General features: G+C 42.1%; 1 protein-coding gene across 7 annotated transcripts in view; it reads right to left on the minus strand.

Annotated features, from left to right (window-relative positions):
• Nucleotides 1-19187, minus strand: part of CHD8 (chromodomain helicase DNA binding protein 8) — a 58430-nt gene that overhangs the window by 33708 nt on the left and 5535 nt on the right. For 4 of the 7 annotated variants that reach the window (XM_070378325.1, XM_005900554.2, XM_070378322.1 and 1 more), the window contains exons 2-5: nt 4761-5818; nt 3498-3869; nt 2372-2757; nt 1175-1289 (exon numbers count right to left, since the gene is read on the minus strand). In XM_070378325.1, coding sequence (XP_070234426.1) covers nt 1175-1289; nt 2372-2757; nt 3498-3869; nt 4761-5603 — 1716 coding nt within the window. In that variant the 5' untranslated portion in view covers nt 5604-5818. Of the gene's footprint in view, nt 1-1174; nt 1290-2371; nt 2758-3497; nt 3870-4760; nt 5819-11055; nt 11143-19187 lie in introns of those variants that run through there. The other 3 variants (XM_070378327.1, XM_070378323.1, XM_070378326.1) reach the window with 3 other exon arrangements.

Raw genomic sequence — 19187 nt, forward strand, 5'->3', positions numbered from 1 at the left:
TCATAAATGAGTTGTCATCCTAACATAATGTGTTAAATAATCTTTCTTTCCATTGATTTTTATTGATTTTATTATCTTTTTTCTTTTTTTGGCAGCATCATGTGGCTTGTAGTATCCTAGTTCCCTGACCAGGAATTGAGCCTCGGGCCCTCAGCAATGAAAGTGTGGACTTCTAACCACTGGACCACCATGCAATTCTCTCCACTGGTTTTAAATTGCCTTTTAACTTACATACTAATGTCTCAAAACTATCTGGATCTGTTTCTAGACTCTGTTATTTTTCACTCTGCTATTTCTTCTTTAAACTCTTGGTAATTATAATTTCGTAATATACTTTAATGTATGTTAAATCTAGCTTTTGCTTCACTCTCCGTTTCAAAAATGTCTTGGCTATCCTCACATGTTAATATCCCCCAGAAAAATCCAAGTCTCAGTTTGTCAATGCAATGAATATATATTAAGGAAGAGGAGAGACATTTATAAAGTACTGATAGCTAGCGAGGCACCTGAGGTTTGTTTAGTCCAAACCTCCACTTTCAGATAAGGAATTTAGATATAGCTAAGTAAACTAGCCAGACCCATTAGAGCTACTCAGAAGTACTATAGGTATCCTGAATCATTAATAGCTTCTTCTTTCCGTGGTTGGAAACTAGAGTCAAAGATGGTACCATAAGGCAACAGAGACAGAGGACTAAAGTTCTTTTGATCCAGCTTTTTCTATTCTCTTTCCAACGTTTCTCATCTTTAAAAGGTAGCAAAAACACTGTGCCTTAAGCGCCCCAGTTCACAGAGTCAAAACCCTCAGTGCAGAAGAAGTAATGCACACAGGACAGCTGGGCTGTTCTAAGGAAGACCAAAGTACTAACATACCCAAAACAGCAACTGCAGCATAACTGCATATCTGCTTAGTCTCTGAAACACTGGAATTTGAAAAAATGACTACTGAAGAGTAATATGCATTTTTAGAGTAATACATGTTTTGCCTAAAAATAAAAAAATAAAATTTAAGACATGACCATGACCAGGTTTTGCCTCTTTTACTTTTTAGGCCTACCTCTGGTTTAGAAAAGCTGTTGAAATATGCATAGGCTTATGGTCTCTCACTATCTATTCCTGGTCTGCCTGTCAGAAGTAAACAGGATCTTTTCATGAAGTTTTTTAGGGATTCTTTTACCTGAATGCTGCTTTCTTCATCTTCCCGGGGTGACTGTGCAGGCATGACTTCTACATCTGAATTATCAGATGAGGTATTACGTTTTCTCTTCTTACCCACCACAGGAGTGATGGTGCTAAAAAGGAAAAACCAAATTCAGTTACAGTGAAGGCCAAGGAAAATTTAGGAGTAGAAAATACAATTAATCTAACCTATCACATATGAAACCTCCAGGCATACTGCTGCTGCTAAGTCGCTTCAGTCGTGTCCAACTCTGTGCGACCCCATAGATGGCAGCCCACCAGGTTCCGCCATCCCTGGGATTCTCCAGGCAAGAACACTGGAGTGGGTTGCCATTGCCTTCTCCAATGCTCTAGATATTCAGTCTGGGTAGGGTGTTTGAAAAAAAAGAAGATATTGGGGTTTCTAAACAACCAGCTGGCTTTTATACCAAATTTGACAAATTTTTGCTACCACTGTATTCACAAATACCTGAATGAAGGTAGCATAACACAGCAGAACCAGTTCCTTACTAAGAATTACAAGGCCTCGTTTTAGTCCCAGTTCTGTCACTAGCTCGGCATTGATTTTCTAACTAGCAAACACTGATAATAAAACCTAGTGTGATAGCTGTTGAAGATCAAGTAAAATAACAGATATGAAACTTGCTTTCTTAAGCTATAAAACCTTGAACAAATATAAAGCATTATTATAATTACACCACAAAGCCTGAAGCATCTCAGGGAGTAGAAGCTAGAGACAAGGAGTGAAGCTACAAGACATGGAAGGAAGAGAGCACACTCAACTGTGGCAAGTTATGTGGCAAGCCATGGTTCTGTCAAGACTGCTTATGGCTGACAGTGGCTGCTGAAATCTTCTCCAGTTCACATGAAATGCAAGAACAGGGCAGCTATGTCTGCAGCAGCTCTCTTTTACCGGCATGGGTCGTAGGGGGCTAGGGAGAAGTCTTTCACACTACAGTGATACAAAATTAGGAAGAATACAGCTTTTACACATGACCCCTAACTCAAGACTGGCTGTCTTTCCCAGGCCTTGATGTTCACTTGGGACAGAGAAGAGAAAGGACTTATTATTTTCTATGACAGATCCCCTTGAACTCTGTAGCTGCTATATACAGAATGAATTTAAAAACAGGAATTTAAACATATATGCACTCTCCCCAAACATCCCATCAAAACAGCAAAGGGTAGCACTCACTTTAGCTTACTCTTGCCCTTGGTTTTGGAGGTACCAGATGTTTTGCTCTTCTTTGGCTTTTCTTCCTTGAGCCTCTCCCCACTGCTCTTCTTCCTGCGTTTCTTTTCGCCTTCCTCCTCAGGCCTGACGCTAGGCAGCTCATCCTCATTCAGGACGCGAGGTATGTTCTGTTCCCCCCGAGCACGGGCCCTCGCGATGGCCTCTGCTACAATCCGATTTGCTTTCTCTTGCTTCTTTTGGTGTTCCAGCCTACGGTTTTCCTCGATTCCTGTCTTGCCCCCAGTATGGGGAGCAGAACTTGCTGGTGAGGACAGAGCTGCCACTTCACTGGCACTGAGAACTTTAACTACAGAGAGCCCAGAAGAGGCCCCTTGGGAAGAGCCGGCCTATAGAAATAAAGACACTATAGTTCAACATGCTTAGAGCTAAACGACCTGAATCAAACAGCCCTGAAGCACAGACTAGAAACGTTAGTTCTCTAATTCCTTAAGAATAAGACTCATATCAAGTCTTACTGAACCTAGAAGCACGCTTTTTTTTAAAAAAGTATTTTTTGGTGGGATGCGGATGAGAAAAGGCAATTGTGCCAAATTAACCTTCAATATTCTTTAGCCATGCTTCTAATGTCAATGTCAATACTCATCTCCACAATTCCATAAAATTTCCAAACAACACAGACAACCCTAGTGTCTAGGCTAGTAAGAAAATTCAAATTCCATTCTTATCCTACCTTTATCTTCCTGGGAGCAGTGGGGGGTGGGGTGGGGGTAGGGGGAGGAAAGATAGATAAGCACTTGACCTCTTCAAGACTATTTATCTTTCAGATGAGGGGTTATTTTCAGTCATTTTCATTTCACAAGGATATCAGGAAAAGATTGTAAATAAAACAATTTAAAGACAAATATTAGACAAATCATCTCTTATCCTAAACCCAACAATTACCCTCAAATCTTTTCATGATATAATTAAAATAAGGTTCCCATGGGTGAAAGAAAGAAAAGCCTGCATCTCACTTTAGAGATATGAATCTAGACTGGTCCCACATTCAACAGTGAGTGGTTGCTGAGGATAACGTCAGGGGACTAAGAGCGTGTTTGCCTTCTTATCCCAACATGTTAAGTCTCACCTGTGGCTGAAGTACCACCTTGAGGGGTACTGAAAGTCTCTGTCCCGGGGCCTGTCCTGGTCCCATTATCTGAGCCTGCTGCACAGAGGAGAGAGTCACTGGCTGGGTGGAGGGTGGCTGTTGGGGTTGTGGCTGCGATGATGGAGGCTGTGGTACAATCTGGATTTTCTGCTGTGGTTGCTGCACCTGCAGCTGTATGGTTACTACTTTGGCAGGCTGCCCCTGGGCATTCTTGGCTTGAGTCAGGGCTGCTAGCTGGTTGCCCTGTAACACTATCTTGCCTGGTAGACTCCCTAGCACGACATGCCGGTGTCCTTGGGGACCTCCAGACTGTGGCTGCTGGAGGACCAGTGTGATGCGTTTCGATTCACCCTAGAGTAAAGAGAGGAAATTGCAAGAGAGGTAGGACATTAAAGAAGGGTAGACCCCTTCATATTTACACCAGTTTTCCTTATCCTAGAATTGTAAAAACTGAGGGTCAGAAAAGACAGTACAATCCCCTTTGTTCATCTTCCTATCTGTCCTGATAAATCTTTTCTATAACCTCTGCCCAGTGGGTACCAAGTCTATTCTTGAAAAACTGCTGGAAGGCTTGCTATTTCCTAAGGCAGTCATTCCATTCTTTGGAAACCTATTAGAATAAAAGTCTTTACATTAAACTAAAATCCACCTCCTCAGAGCTTCTCTTCACCAGCCCTACTTATCTGAACACTGTCTTCCCCTCCTCCAAATTCTTCTGGCCCTTGATTCAGAGGCTAGAGTCTTTATTTTCTTATAAAAGAAACAAGTCTTTTCACTGGGCAAAGCTGGAGGAGGACAATCTTAATAATAAGAACAGGAAAGATACACATAGTTTCTTTAAGTCTTGCAAATATAAATACACATATTTTTCAAAAATGATTCTTTGTTCCCATTGCATCCTACAGTACTCGTGTAAGTTTGTATCCTCCACCACTGTGAGTTCTTGCTTAAGGTCTGTATTTCCTGGCAGATGGTGAGCTCTGTGAGGACAGGGACTGTGTCTATCTTGTTCAGCACCAGCTAGGCACAGTGTAAATATGTAGTAAGAGCTCAAAAAATGCATTAACACTAACTGCTTTCACCTTGTAAGTAACAAATAACGTGGCTATCAACACTAACTGATAAAAAGTACAGGTGGAATTTAAGCAGATTTCCTAGAGACAGCTCTTATGTGCTTGCTCTCACACAGTTGCTGGGCCCGCTACTAAACCAAAATTCACCTCCCCCTTTCACTCAAGTCACCTGGGTGGGTGTAGAGGTCAGTGTAACTGCAGGCTTCAGTGGGGGCCCTGTGGCCCCAGGGTTTCCAGCAGGAGCTGAACCCTTAACTGGCTGTAGGACCAGCTGCTTTACTGGTCGGCTGGGCTGGACAATGCGCTGAACTGTAGCCTGGTTCCCAGGGACCTTGGCGGCCAACACTGTATTACCAGAGACAATGGAAACACCAGGTCGAAGGGGAGTGCCGGTTAGCACTTTGGTAAAAGTGACTTTTCCACCATTGGCTGTGCCAGCCACGAGGGGCTGAGCTGTGCTGGTGATACCTTGGGCCTGAATTTGTGCCACATGGGCACCAGTGACTGAGGAGCTTGGTGGGGCTTTAAGGATAACAATCTTAGGGGCGGACTGAGGTGGTTGTCCTCCAGCACTACTGGAGGAGACAGCTGTGGCAGAGACACCCATGAAAGGATTCCCTTGGCTCAGGATCTCCTGGCTTTTGGAGACCTGCAAAAGTCCTGATGTTGGCGTTGGTGTCTGTAAGACAGGTTGGGCTGGCTGCTCTTGGCTGACGGGCTGAGTGGTATAATCATGCAAGGTTAAAGATTCTGGAGCTGGAGCTGTTGATTCTTTGGGAAGTTCTGTGGGGGCTGTTTCCTCTGGTGGGGGGACCAAGTCATTTGCTGATGAATTCGCCACATCACCACCTCCACCATCCTGGTTCATCTGATCCAAGGAGTCCAGAGAGCTTGGCAGTCCAAGGGCTTCTTCAATAGGGTCTTGTGTGACCTGATTGAAGCTGTCATCAGTCAGAGAGTCCAGACCAAATAAATTTGGGTCATCAAACAGATCCATGATGGGGTCTGCCATCTTGGGAAAGCAATGGGGGTTACTTCCCCAAGGTTTAAGGAGGGAAGGGGAGGGGGGGTACTGGCTCTCCCCTCCCCTCCCCTATTAAGAAAAAAATGTACACAATGGAAGAGGACTACTCTTCAGGTAAAGAGGCAAGAAACAAGTGCATGTCAGACTGTCCTGACCTTCATGGAGCAAGATGGCTAGGTCTTCAGAGGAAGATGATGGAACTCCTGTTGTAGAAAGACAAATGACAAGTAAGCAAAGGAGGTGACCTCAGAGAAAACTTCTACCCATAGCATCAAATAGCATCAAAATAGTAAGATAAGAGGGAAATGTGAGGTAAGCTGAGGACAGAGACACAGCAGAAAGAACATCCACATTTCTGCTTTGAAACCAAAAGAGAAAAAAAGAAATAAGCCAACCCCTTTTGGGGGCTCTTACACCTACATGCTTTGAAGCTTCTGTCTGTCAAGATCATTCCGCTGTCTCTGTCCATTTCTTTTCACAATTATCATTCTTAGGTACAGAACAGGAAATGTAACATTCATTCACTTTCTATTTCAGATTCTTAAGTTGACAGAAATGAACAATATATCAGCAATACTTCAGTGAATACAGCCAGAGGCTTCTGGATATACTGGATTTTGTAACTTTTCCTTGTAATTCCAATACTTCTACTTACTACTAGCAAAATAAACACCTTTAACCAAGCTTACTGGATAATCTCGCTAAGTTGATAGTATAATTGTACTCAGGAAGATTCCCAGACTTTAGTTCACCTATCAGTGAATCTATACATTGTGCTTCTGTTCTCAAGTCCCCTCCTCGCTCTCTCATATTTAAGATCAAAACCTTCTCTGGCAAAAGAGTCAAAGAATTCTCCAATTTTGTCCCAGTTTATGTTTCCAACTTTCACTCTCATCATTTCCTGTATGCTCATCACTTCCTATATATACCCTAGATTTCAGTCCAAACAGAATCCAGTTCCCTTAATGACATTCCTATCTCCATGACTGCCTATTTTGCTGTATTTTCTGCCTGGAACGTCTTTATCACCCTCACCACAAACATCTCTTCCAGGTAAAATCTTTAACATCCTCAAAGGTCTTCTACTCAGTAAGGCGAGCCCTGCACCTCCATAAGGTGAGCTATTTGTGACGACTCAGTCCCTTCATCTTCTTTGTTGTTGTCGTCTCTGACCCTTTTGCGACCCCATGGACTACAGCCCACCAGGCTTCTCCGTCCATAGGATTTCCCAGGCAAGAATACTGGAGGGGGTTCTCTACCCAGGAATTGAACCCACATCTCCTGCGTTGATGGGCAGATTCTTTACTGATGAGCCACCAAGGAAACTCTCATCTTCTTTAAATACCCACAACACTGCCTGCACCTTATTTAAAGCACTTATATTTAACATTTTATTAAAATGATAAGTCTCTTGTCCATTTCCTCTGAAGGCCCAAGAGGTTCCTTTGTGCAAATTATAAAAAGCTGCCTGCTCAAGATGCTTGTCTGCCATCTGCTGGAAAATTATCATACTAAACATATTATCTGTGATGATGATGAACATGTGCAATGCACACCCTGCACAACCCTGCATGGTGGCCCAGCTCCTCTTTCTCCACGACAGAAGAGCTCCTGAATGGTGGGGACCACATCTTATTCATCTGTGGATCTTTAAAGTGCCAGATGAATATCACACAGTAGCTACTCAAAAAAATTTAAATGAATTAAAATAAGTGCCTGTGGTGTCTGAAATTAACCATTCTGTTCTTAGAGAAATTAACTGGTATTCCCTGATTCTAAGATAAGACAGTAGAAAACTTCCTATCTTGAAAAACTGTCCTACAAATAACTGAAACTATGTTGACAAAATCCACATGTGGGGCTTTTAAGTACATAAAATGTTGAAAAAAGGAAAAACTAAGACAAGGAATTTTAAGTATGTCACCATGTAACTATATGAAAATGTAGTATTTGCTTTCTGTATAATGATATCAATATTTGTCAATCCAGGAAAACTTCGGTAACACCATTTCTCCTCTTTTAGAAGAAACCAGAAAAGAAATTTGTCAGTGACACAGAAAAGACTAGACTGAAGACTTTTCCACACAAACCCCAAGCTTTTTTCCCTCTTCCTCAACTCATTCCAGTTATCCCTGTAAAATTAATATAATGTGGGTAAGTAGCCCAGAAACTGAGACATAGATAAGAGGACAGACTCATCAGTAGTTGGCACAACAGTTTTTCAAAATTATAAACCATACAGAGCATCTCCACCAATGTTAAACAAGATCTTTCCAGATTCAGTAATTGTATCCCTTCACATTGCAACCAAGGTCCACATCACTTCCCATTCCCGGCTAAAGTACTCCACAAGCTCATTCCAGCCTCTCCTACTAATGCCTGCCCCAAAACTACTCAAAATGGTGATCAGAAGACTTATAAATATTTCTTAATTTAATAAAAATCTACTCAATAATCTTATAATTTTTTCAACACTTCCATCATCTTTTTCTAGTTATGCCCTACTTTGCTACCTATTATCTTTTCACCTCCTATTCACTGTCAGAGAAGCTACAGTAAATATCTAACAGTTAGGTGTCACACAAAAAATACAGTGAAAGTTCCCACCAGCTGTAAGTTTACACTGATAATAGTGTATAACCTGCCTTTCTTCCATGGAGTATTCTGTCCTTTCCAGGACTCCTTGCTATTTATTCACCCAAATGCTCTTTCTTCCCTCTGCAACAGCCCAGTCTCAAAGAACGAGAGAGAGAGAGATCTCATTTTTTAATGGGAAAAACCAGGTTAACAGCTTCTGAAATATTTCCTTACTTCCATATGACTCAAGCATTAAATTCTTAAAGGTGAATGTACTTATTTATCTCTCTTTCCAATTTTGGGGCCAAATTCCTGCTTCTCCTGGTTCAGTCAAGGCCCCAATATTTAAAAAAATCTCACCACTGACAATGCCACACCAAGTCTCACTACTTCTCAGTTCCATTCTATCAACTCACCCCTACCTAACCTAATTCATAGTATATGAATTTTTTAATCCTAGTCTACAGCTTCTTTTTTTAACTCACATCTTTAAATCTGTCCTTGACTCTCAAAAGAATAAACCTTCTCCAAATGTACCGCCAACTTTCTTACTCCCTCCTCCTATTCTTACTTATGGGTCTTCCTAGCTATACCCGTATCTGGCCTATTCTACCAAGTTTATCTACCTCATGAATTCTCTTTCCATAATTCAAATCCTGGTAACAAAAATAAATAAATGTTAAGCAGTCAAATATACGAAACCCTTAAGATAACCTTAGGTAAAGCAACTCCTTAGATAAAGAAATCATAGCAGACTTTTATCATATTGAGAATGAAAAGCCAGCCCTCACCTTCCATGGACCCAAAGAGAAACATATGCATATGCTCAAAAGTCAGTTTGATGGCTGTACTTAAACATTTTCCATAATTCCAAACTAACAAGTAGACTAAGGACAGAAAACTTGTGGGGTGGGGGGGCGGGTGTAGGATATGAGGAAAGTAGAACTAACTAGTCAGTTAAGATTAAAATTCAAAGCTATCCATCTACAACTTTCAGATAACAAGCCAGAGAGATTCTTTATATAATAGCCCTTCATTTCACCTTCTTTTTTAAGGAGAAACTGTTCCTTCTCCTCGAAATAAATAAATACTGATGTTTTTCTGCAGCTTTACCACCTTTAATATAGTTCTTCTGGGTTTTCTTAGAAATCTAGAGTCCCAGCTCTCCTTTTATTTTATGTGCCTCCTGGTACCCTTGCCCATTTCAAAAACAACTTCTCTGTCCAATCAAAAAGGACTTAGTTTTAATTCTACTCTATACTTTTCAATCTCCACAAATCTTTCAACAAAGCAGTGATTCTCAACTGGGAGATGGAAGGTATGTGAAGTTTGAAAATGTACCTTTAATGTTGTAATTTTACATTTGTCAAATGGAAACAGTCTCACTGTTTACATTATTTATATTCAATAAAACTGGACCACATCTCTTGGCCTGTGAGGATGTGTGAAAGACAACACAGCGGGGCAGGGGAGCGCAGGCAGGTGTGGACAGAGAAGGACACATGCCTGGTTTGGAAAGATTATCGACATTTATATGATGGGATAGGATTTCTTATGGCCTCTCAAAAGGAAGTTCATCATTTTGTTTATGATAGATGAGAAACACTGCAAGAAAAATTAGCCCGCAAGAAAAATTAGCCCAATTGTCTAATACATAAACTTACATAAACTGACCTTCAGATATCCATTTTCCATTTACAGATTTCTCCATACTGCCCATCCTCTTAGAAGATAACAGATGAATGGCATAATGACAACAAATGACCTTTTGGGGGAGGGGAAGGCTGCATCTTTACAAAGTACCAGCCATGACCACTTAACCTCTAACTGCTCAAAGAACAAACTATTTTACTTCAAAGTATTAATCTTGTTATTGGAAACTGTATCCTTTCAAGAGGATCAGTGGCAGGCAGGCAGACATAAACACGTTATGGAAACAAAATATAGAAGCAATCTGAAGAGATCTCTTGAAAATAAAATAAACCAGAAGGCTTAAAATGAAGATAGTCAATATAATTTTAAAAGAGAAGGATTTAAAAACTGCACCATGGAGACATCTGTGAGACCCAAAGGGTCTTAAGTCTTATAAAGAAACGGGAAATAAACATCCTATGTGAATGGAATCACAACTTAGGGTCAGCAAAGGATCAAGATAGAAGGACACAGACCATAAGAAATGGAGCTATTAACTTGAAGCCACTCAGGAGACTTCCTCAAGAATATCGAGATCCTAGGCCATTTTCTCTATCTTCACCATTCTCACTGCCAAATGTGTGACTGCTCTTTTTTGTTTGTTTTCCCAGTTACTGAAGGAAAAAGCACTCACACCTCAATCAGGAGTATGGACCTTTGGGGCAAACATGGCTGGTAAAGTGAGTCCTTCTGAATAAACAGGGAAAGCAAAATAGGCAAGTATGAACGCTAAAACCATGTACGTACTTTCAAGGGTAAAGGAGAAAGTACAGAAATTTTGTACTCCTGTGGAAGGGAAGGAGCAAGGTAAGGAAGTACGGGGTTGATGGAGAGGGAAACGCGACTGGAGGCGGGGGTGGCGGGGACCCGGGTACATTACCTGCTCATACTGCCAGTGTTGGTGCCAGTAAGGCCCACACAGCAGAGGCGGGAGGTTTCTGGCAACTGGAGCCCCCAAAATGGAGATGAAGTACATGCACTTGAGGGAGTGAGCTAGTGGGGTGCCCTCCAGGGTGGGGATGGCCAAGACGGGAAGATGCGGGGTGGGGGGGTGTGGATGCCCGGGTGGGAGCAATGTTAGGGCGGAAGCTACAGGCGGGAAGGTCCGACAAGCCCTGAAAGAGAAAAGAAGCTGTGTCTCACCCCAGCAGGGTAACAGAGATGCCTTTACCTGCAGCGGCCGTGGGGGACCGGTTCGCCCCTCTCGCTGTCTCTCCAGCACCAGTTCCCCCTCCTCCTGAGCAACCTAACTTGATGCTCCTGCCCGCCCCACGTCCTTATTCGCTGCACTCCGCTGCCACTCACCACAGGCGCAAAGACGCAAAACAGCGCAAAGGGTGGGACTAAACAGAGCTTCCCCCTCCCCCGCCACCACAGGGTTAGGTTGAGAGCGCACGGAGAGGCCTATCCGGTTTCCAGGGCCGAGGCGAAGCCTGCAGCTTGCTTGAAAAAAAAAAGGAGCCTGGCCAGAGGAATGGTCTCAAGCTGCGGCAAACTAGTCCTGGAGATTCAACTCCCCCACCTCCAACACTGTTTTCTGCACACCAAAGAGCGTAAACTCGGGAGAGAGGGTTCCACACTAGGCCAACTCCGCCTCCCTCTGAATCCCCTGCCTCTTAGTCCTGTCAGCTCTTCTGCTGTAGTGACTATCCCTTATCCCACGACCCATTAAAAGGGGCCACATCTTCCATCCATCAGAGGAGTGAGTCAGCCCAAGTGCTGGAACACGGGGCCCTTTACTCTTAAAAGATGAAGCACTCTCTCTGCCGCAACCCAAATTGCATTCTTGATAGTCTAACCCTTAAGCAGCAGTAAGTACTTGCTAGAAAGTAATCGCAGGTACTCACGAACAATTCCCAAACCCTCCCCCTCCAAAATACACACCTACTCCTAACCCCCAAACCTGGGCTCTGGCCCTCACCTCGCTGCTCTTGAAACTCAGCCCATCTGATATATGGGCCAGGGTCCAGTTTGCAGTGCCACTTCAGACCACTCTAATTCCGAGGGTTGGCAACCCCAGAAGCTTAAATCCCTCAAAGTAAACTGTTAATAAAGACAGCTGCTTACCTCCTGACCACTAATTTCGCCTGAAATGTAAACACTCTCAACACTGAAATCCTACTTTCTGTGCTCTATGATACAAATTAGGAAGATCAACTTGGCCTTAGATCTCTTAAAGATCTTCACCTTACCACTAATGCTAGGGACACCCCATCCCCACTCCAGTAAACAGCAATACTGTTCTCCCATTCACTCAGGCTCCAAACTTCAAAGTTGCATCTGAAACCTCCTCTTGTATCCATTTTTCAACCATTTGCCCAGTCCCATTGGCTCTCCTGAAAATGTATCACAGCTAGTGGAGCTGGCGGCTTCCCAATCACATCTAGTCAGTCCTCTTGTTACACAGATGAGAAAACGGAGGCTTAGAGCTGAATGACACAACCATGAAACTAAGTGGCAAAGTTAGGATTCATCTTTCTCACTTTATTTCTGCTGCCACTTCATTTATGCAGCTCCTATAACAGAAAGAAGCCTCATAACTGATCTCTCCCCCTACTAATTCTTTCTGCTATCAGATTAGTTTCCTAAAACACAGGATAGCCAAATCAGTCACCTGCTTAAAAACTTTGAAAGATTCCCTGTTACTTAAGACATAATCCTTAAGACCACACTTTGCCTTTCCAGTCTTTTTTTTTTTTTTTAGCCATACCCCATGGACTGCAGGCTCTTAGTTCCCCAATCATGGATTGAATCCAGAGCCAAGGCAGTGGCAGAGCTGAATCCTAACCACTGGACCACCAGAAAACTCCCTGCCTTTCTAGTCTTATTTCCCACTATTCTACATATACATTTATATGCCGGCCAAAGTAGACAATATTGTCATGTATTTTTTTCTCATCTGGGCCTAGCTAGTACACTTGCCTTCAAATTATGTTACTCTTATTCCATTTCTTTGTTTTCTCAAAATCTTACTTATCCTTTAGGATCCACATCAAATACCTCTTCATCATCTCAACATTTATTGAGTGTACAATATACAGAGTAATATGGTAGCATTAGAGAACCAAAGATGAATCAGACAATCTCTGCCCTCAAAGAGGCTTCCGTGATAGCTCAGTTGGTAAAGAATCCGTCTGCAATGTAGGAGACACTGGTTTGATTCCTAGGTCGGGAATATCGGCTGGAGAAGGGACAGGCTACCCACTCCAGTATTCTTGGGCTTCCCTTGTGGCTCAGCTGGTAAAGAATCTGCCCGCAATGTGGGAGACCTGGGTTCAATCCCTGGGTTGGGAAGATCCCCTGGAGAGGGGAAATGCTATCCACTCCAGTAGCTGAATGCGACTTTCACTCGCCCTCAAAGAACCTAAAACAGGAAGGAGTACATTTGTGTATACATGTGGGGAGACAGAAAGAGTAGGGACTATGACAGTAGTGACAAATGTCCAATGAAATACATGCTGGGCTTTATTTCAGGTAAAAGGGACTTAATAAATTAGGAGAAAAGGTATTAAGGAAGTAGTTTCTTAAAGGATGAGGAGGAGTTAACTTGGGAGGGGAAGGTGAGCTACAAGAAAGGGGTCTTCAGGCAACAGGGACAGTAAAAGGAAAAGCAAAAGAAAGCAGGGCAGTGAAAAACAGTATGAGATATATAGAGGAAGGTCTAAGCAGTTCAGAAGTTCAGTCTCGCCTAAGTGTAAATCACAAAGAAGAAATCAGACGGAGGTAAGAATTGAAGGGGCAGACCTTTCAAGGAAAAAGCCTTGAATGCCACATTGAAGCATTTTCTTACAGGTGTCCAAGGAGCCACTGAAAAATGGAATCACACGATCAAATATGCATTTTAGTTAGCTAGCTCTGGCTGTTGGATAGAGAACAGATTTGGGGGATAAGGGGACAGAGGACACAGAAGTAGCTAGGAGGCTGCTATGGTAGTCCAGAAAAGAGTTGTAATGTGGATGCTGTTGATTTTTTCTTCCTGCACCCCTGCCTTCCTATATTGGAGACTAACTCAAGGTAAAAGTCTTCAATGGAAGACTGGATCTTAAGTCCCATTACAGAGCTGGAGTGGGTGGGTGGGGGGTATTGAAACAAGGGGTGAGGTTCTTCCCCTTCCAGTTGGGGAAGAAGTACACACACACATAGCTTTGCCCAGTTTAAGTGGACACTCCTGTGGAAAACCTTGATTTTGCAGTGGCAGTACAAAGACCCAGAACCAGCCAGTTAGACAATATTCAGCAATGGGAGACACTGGAATTCTGCAGCATCATAAACAGACTGTCAGTGCTTTGATCCTGCCCACATTCTCCATGTCTCCAACTTCCCTTGGTTCCAGATCAATTTCTAAATCAGATTCTCTAGCATTCCCATATGAGCCACACAACATCCTTTGAATATGTTCCCTTTCAGCATAAGTTAGTCAAAAGATGATTTCTGTGGTTTGCAACCAGGAATTCTAACAAGATGATGAGAACCCAAATCATAGCATTGTGGTTCCAAAGGTAATGGAGGGAAGGAAGGGAGAGAGTTTAGTAAAACTTAGGGGATAAAAACTGGTAGAACCTAGAGTTTATAGGGAAAGAGGAGATCAGCCACTGTAGTGTGAGTTGCCTGTAACATGTCAAGTACTGATACTCAATGGGAGGTCGGATGTATAAATCTCAAAGTTGCCTTGGTGACAGATTTGGAATTATCAGTATCAAAACAGTAGTTTTACGATTGGGGAGTACTCAGAATATGAAGAGCAGAGCAAGTATATACAACACTGCACCAATGCTGTTGGAAGACGACAGAGAACGCTGGGGGTCTGGGAAGAACTGAATGTCCACTCCAAAGAGAGCAGCTGCTGTTCAGCAATTAGTTAAAGTGTTGCCATATGGAAACACAAATCCAAGGCTGAGAGAGAACTTTAGGTTTTCCAAAAGCCAGAAATACAGAGCTTTATGTAAGTCTTCCAGGTTTTAAACAAAGATAACTAATTTTTTAAAATGTTTTAAACACTTTGCAGGCTAAACAAAACACTTAGCTGGAAACCCCCAAATTTGAGATTTTGGGTGTGGAGTGAGAAAAGCTACAGAGGAACCCAAGAGAACATCAGGATTTAAGAATCAGAATAAGCTACACCTATTAAGCAGGTAGACAAGGCAAAGCTAGAGAAGCAGAAGTGCAATGCAACCGAAGCAAAGAGAGTAGAGAGTTGCAGGGGGAAAGAGTGCTCAATTGCATCCAACAAAGCACAAATGTCCAATAATATAAGAACTTTAAAACGTGTCCACTGGATTTAATACATCTCTGCTTTTCACTAGCAAGCTAAGTAAGACTAGTCAGTTCCATATGAGTTTTCATAGCATTTTTGTTAAGTACTTTTTGGGGATAATTATCTTCTAATTCCTATTTTGGTTATATTTGTATGCGGAAGCCTCAGGGGCTTAAAGTCACAGGGATGTGGGTTCAAATTCCTGTTCACAAAGTAAATAAACCTTTCTGAGTCTAGTCCATTCCTTTGTACAAAGGGAGATCAAAGCGGTGGTGGTGTTCAATGGCTAAGTTGTGTCCGACTCTTTGCGACCCTGTGGACTGGAGCACACCAGGCTTTCCTGTCTCACTATCTCCTGGGGTTCCTCTATCTCCTTTATCTTCACTATCTCCTGGAGTACAAAGGGGGATCAGATTACAGGGCCATTAATGAGGATTAATGAAACATCTCACACACTTCTAATGAATATTGATATATAACCACTATTTCTAGGAGGTACTCAACCAATGTTCCTGGATAATAGTTGGGAAAAAAATTGTTTTTACCAGTCTCTACCTAATTTGGGAGATGCCAGTCAGCCTTAGAGGGTGTGGAGTGATTAATGGCCTTCAAAATAATTCATTAATTTCAGCAGGTTAATATCTATGAGCATGCATATGGACTGCAGCCATTGCTTCCTCTATATTAGATCTAATTTACAGCAAACAGGAGTAACTACAGTTTAGATTCTAGAGTCTGAAGATCATGTTTAACTAACTGGCTTCAGTCAGCCTAAACCTGCTATAGATGTTCTAAGTCAGTAGCATCTGACTTTTGGGTATTTAGAGACCTAAATTAAAACTCTCAGGGATCCAAGGAAGGATGATAAAGATTTCAGAAACACCCCCTCATCCCATCCCTCCAAGCACTTTTTTCCAGAACATCACACTTCTCTGATTTTCCTTCTACTTCTCTGGCCAATTCTCTTTTGCTACTCATCTCCTCTACCAGCATTTAGTTCACCAAGCTTTGGTCCTGGGCCTTCCTTTTTTCTTATTCTGTACCTGCAAGGATGTCTAGTTCATATACAGGGTTTCAATTCATTCTTTTCCTCAACAAACTACTTATATACTTGTCTCTCATTTATATCTCTGGGCAAGACGTCTGAACTCCAGGCGTGTTTATTGACTTGCTTACTCAACAGCTCTTCCTGGTCGTCTCTACAGTCTCCCTGGCTGACCTTCTTTCCAGCTCTCCCTAGAAGAGGCTTCTTACCTTCTTGGTGGTCTCCTCCATACCCACTACCACATGTGCACTCACAGAAGGTAATCACCCTCTAGCATCTCCTATTCAGCCGTGGCTGAAGACACCAGAAACTCTTTTCCTTATCACTCCTATCCCATATTTCAGAATCCTACCTTCACCCCCTAAACATCCCTCAAATCCACCCACTTCTGCCTCTACTACCCTCCTGGGTCAACTGACCATCCCCACTCCCCTCGACTACTGCAACTGCCTTCCAGCTTGTTCCCCATCCGTTTAACCCATTTAATTGTTGTTTGCTTTTGTTTAGTCCCTATGGATAGCTGCTCTGTCCATGGGATTTCCCAGGCAAGAATACTAGACTGAGTTGCCATTTCCTTCTCCAGGGGGATCTTTCCAACCCAGGGATCAAACTGTGTCTCCTGCATTGGCAGGCAGATTCTTTACCACTGAACAAGGGAAGCCCATTTAATTCTTACTTATCCTTCAAATCTCATTTCAACACCATCATTTCAAAGAAAAGCTTTCCCTGACCTCCTAGACAAAAAAAATCACCAAACTTTTGAATGTACATTACACACCTGGCCCTGTTTTAAACAATGAAAATGTATTAGCAGACTGAATGTGAAATAACTGCATTTTTACAGATGAGGAAACTGAGGCACAAATCATAAGCAATTAACTCAACATTCCACGGTTAATGGAAAGTGGGGCCGGATTCAAACTTAGGTAGTGTAGCTTCCAAAGTCACATTTTTAACAACCCAACTATATTATGGTGTAGGTTATATGCCTTTATTGTAAACTCTCTGTAACATCCATAATCTCTCTTTTGTAGTAGACTGATTAACTGACTATATAATTGTTTGCTATCCAGCCTTCCTCACCCCCATATTAGAATGAAAGTTACACAAGGGCAAGGTCTGTGTACAGCTTATTACAATATTTCCTTTGCTTATCAGGTAGTAATGGGCACCCTGTGTACTTTTGTTGAAGGAATGCATTTTCAACTTCTAGTCAAAGGTGTGCGGGAGTGGGGATTGGGGAGGGGGGTGGTGCTGCGTAATACAAAGGTGTCTCACCAAAACCACACACTTCTCAGGCTGCTGAGACAGCACACAGGTAGCAGCACAGCTCCAGAGACATTCAAAAGAGGCACCAAAAGACCCTAAGCATCTTTACTCTTCAGGACCTGTAGCAGACACAGCTTTCTCATGGAGCAAGAGAGGCTGTATTTAACACACATAATAGACTACTTTCTGTAGTGTGGCAATCACTATTGAAAGCCATGAAATTTTAGTTATCTCCTTTAGGCTTGGGACCCTAAAAGCCTCAGTGGTGGGTAATTTAAAGCTGTGGCAAAAAGTGAATGGATGAAACCATACTCACATGCCTCAAAAATGGGGCACGGATTTAGCCTCATTGTAGATTTTATTCCAGTGAAACCCTAGAGTTTTGGTCTAAGTCTGAAGAGAGAAAATAAGAGCCTAACCTTTAAGGATCAGTGCCCTGAGGTCAAGTTAGACTGGACCTGGAGAAGTTCCTCTTCACTGGTGTGTGTTCACCACGATGAAAGTAATATTCTAGGTTCTAAATTAAGGAATTTATAACTGGATCAATATATTACCTTGAATGACACCACTTTTGGACATCCAGCTTAAGTAATAATATCTGCAATTTCTTTTTACTGAGGCGATACCGATTTATAACATTTATAAGTTTCAGGTGTACAGTTTTTTTCCTCCCTCTGTATACACTACAGCATGTTCACCACCAAAAAGTTACTTTGCATTTATTACCATACAGCTGATCCCCTTTGCTCACTTCACCTTCCCCTCCATAACAGAGTAATGGTAACAGAGTCATGGTCCTCTTTATGCCCTCCCACACCACCCCTGCATGCCCTACTTTAACTGGCCCAGGTATATATATATATACTGTTTCAGCCTAACAGAGAAATATAAATATTTACTTATTTATTTATCTTTTGGTTGTACTGCACAGCTTGTGTGATGTTCCCCAACCAGGGATTGAACCCAGGCTGTGGCAGTGAAAGCCCGGAATCCTAACCAGTAGGCCAACAGGGAACTCCTACTCAACTATTTATGAGGGACTGTTTTCATTGCAACATTTATGCTAAAAAAGTGTGTGGCAGAGGAGGAGAAACACTGTTATTATCTCACTTATGCCTCTAGGCACAAAAAATGACCCAGTGACATGGGATGATGAAGTCAGTGAGTTAGTTTCACTTGCACTGGCTAAAAAATGAAGTTGTCTGTGACCGACCAAGTGATTTTCCTCTGTAGAGCTTAAAGTATTTCACATAATCTTATCTTCAAAATAACTAAGTCAAATAAAATAAACTATTATTCTTTTTTTTTTCATTTTGACAGAAATACAAAAAGAAAATTTACATTCTCAAGGCCCTACAGCTGCTAAAGGTATAGCTTTAATAAGCTATGGAATGCCTACTTGTCTAATACTGTTGTCAAAGACAGTTCTCCAGAGGCCTACAATGAATTTCTAACTGGGGGGAGATGATAATGAATGAGGCTTTGAAGTCCCACAGACCAGAGTTCTACTCCTGGTTAAGTTATCAAACCTCACTAAGTCTTATTTTTTTCTCTTCTGTAAAATGAAAGTAACATCACACACATTTTCAGGGTTATTCTGAAAATTAAAAGATTATGTACAATGTTTGGCACACAGTAGGCAAAAAAAAGGAGTTTATTATTCCCTGTCCAATAATTTAAAAGAGTACCACTAAAGGTTTCTCTCAAAGCAAAATTACTCCTTAAAGACTTGGCT

The sequence above is a fragment of the Bos mutus genome, chromosome 10, assembly GCF_027580195.1.
Source record: "Bos mutus isolate GX-2022 chromosome 10, NWIPB_WYAK_1.1, whole genome shotgun sequence".
In the NCBI taxonomy this organism is placed as follows: domain Eukaryota; kingdom Metazoa; phylum Chordata; class Mammalia; order Artiodactyla; family Bovidae; genus Bos; species Bos mutus.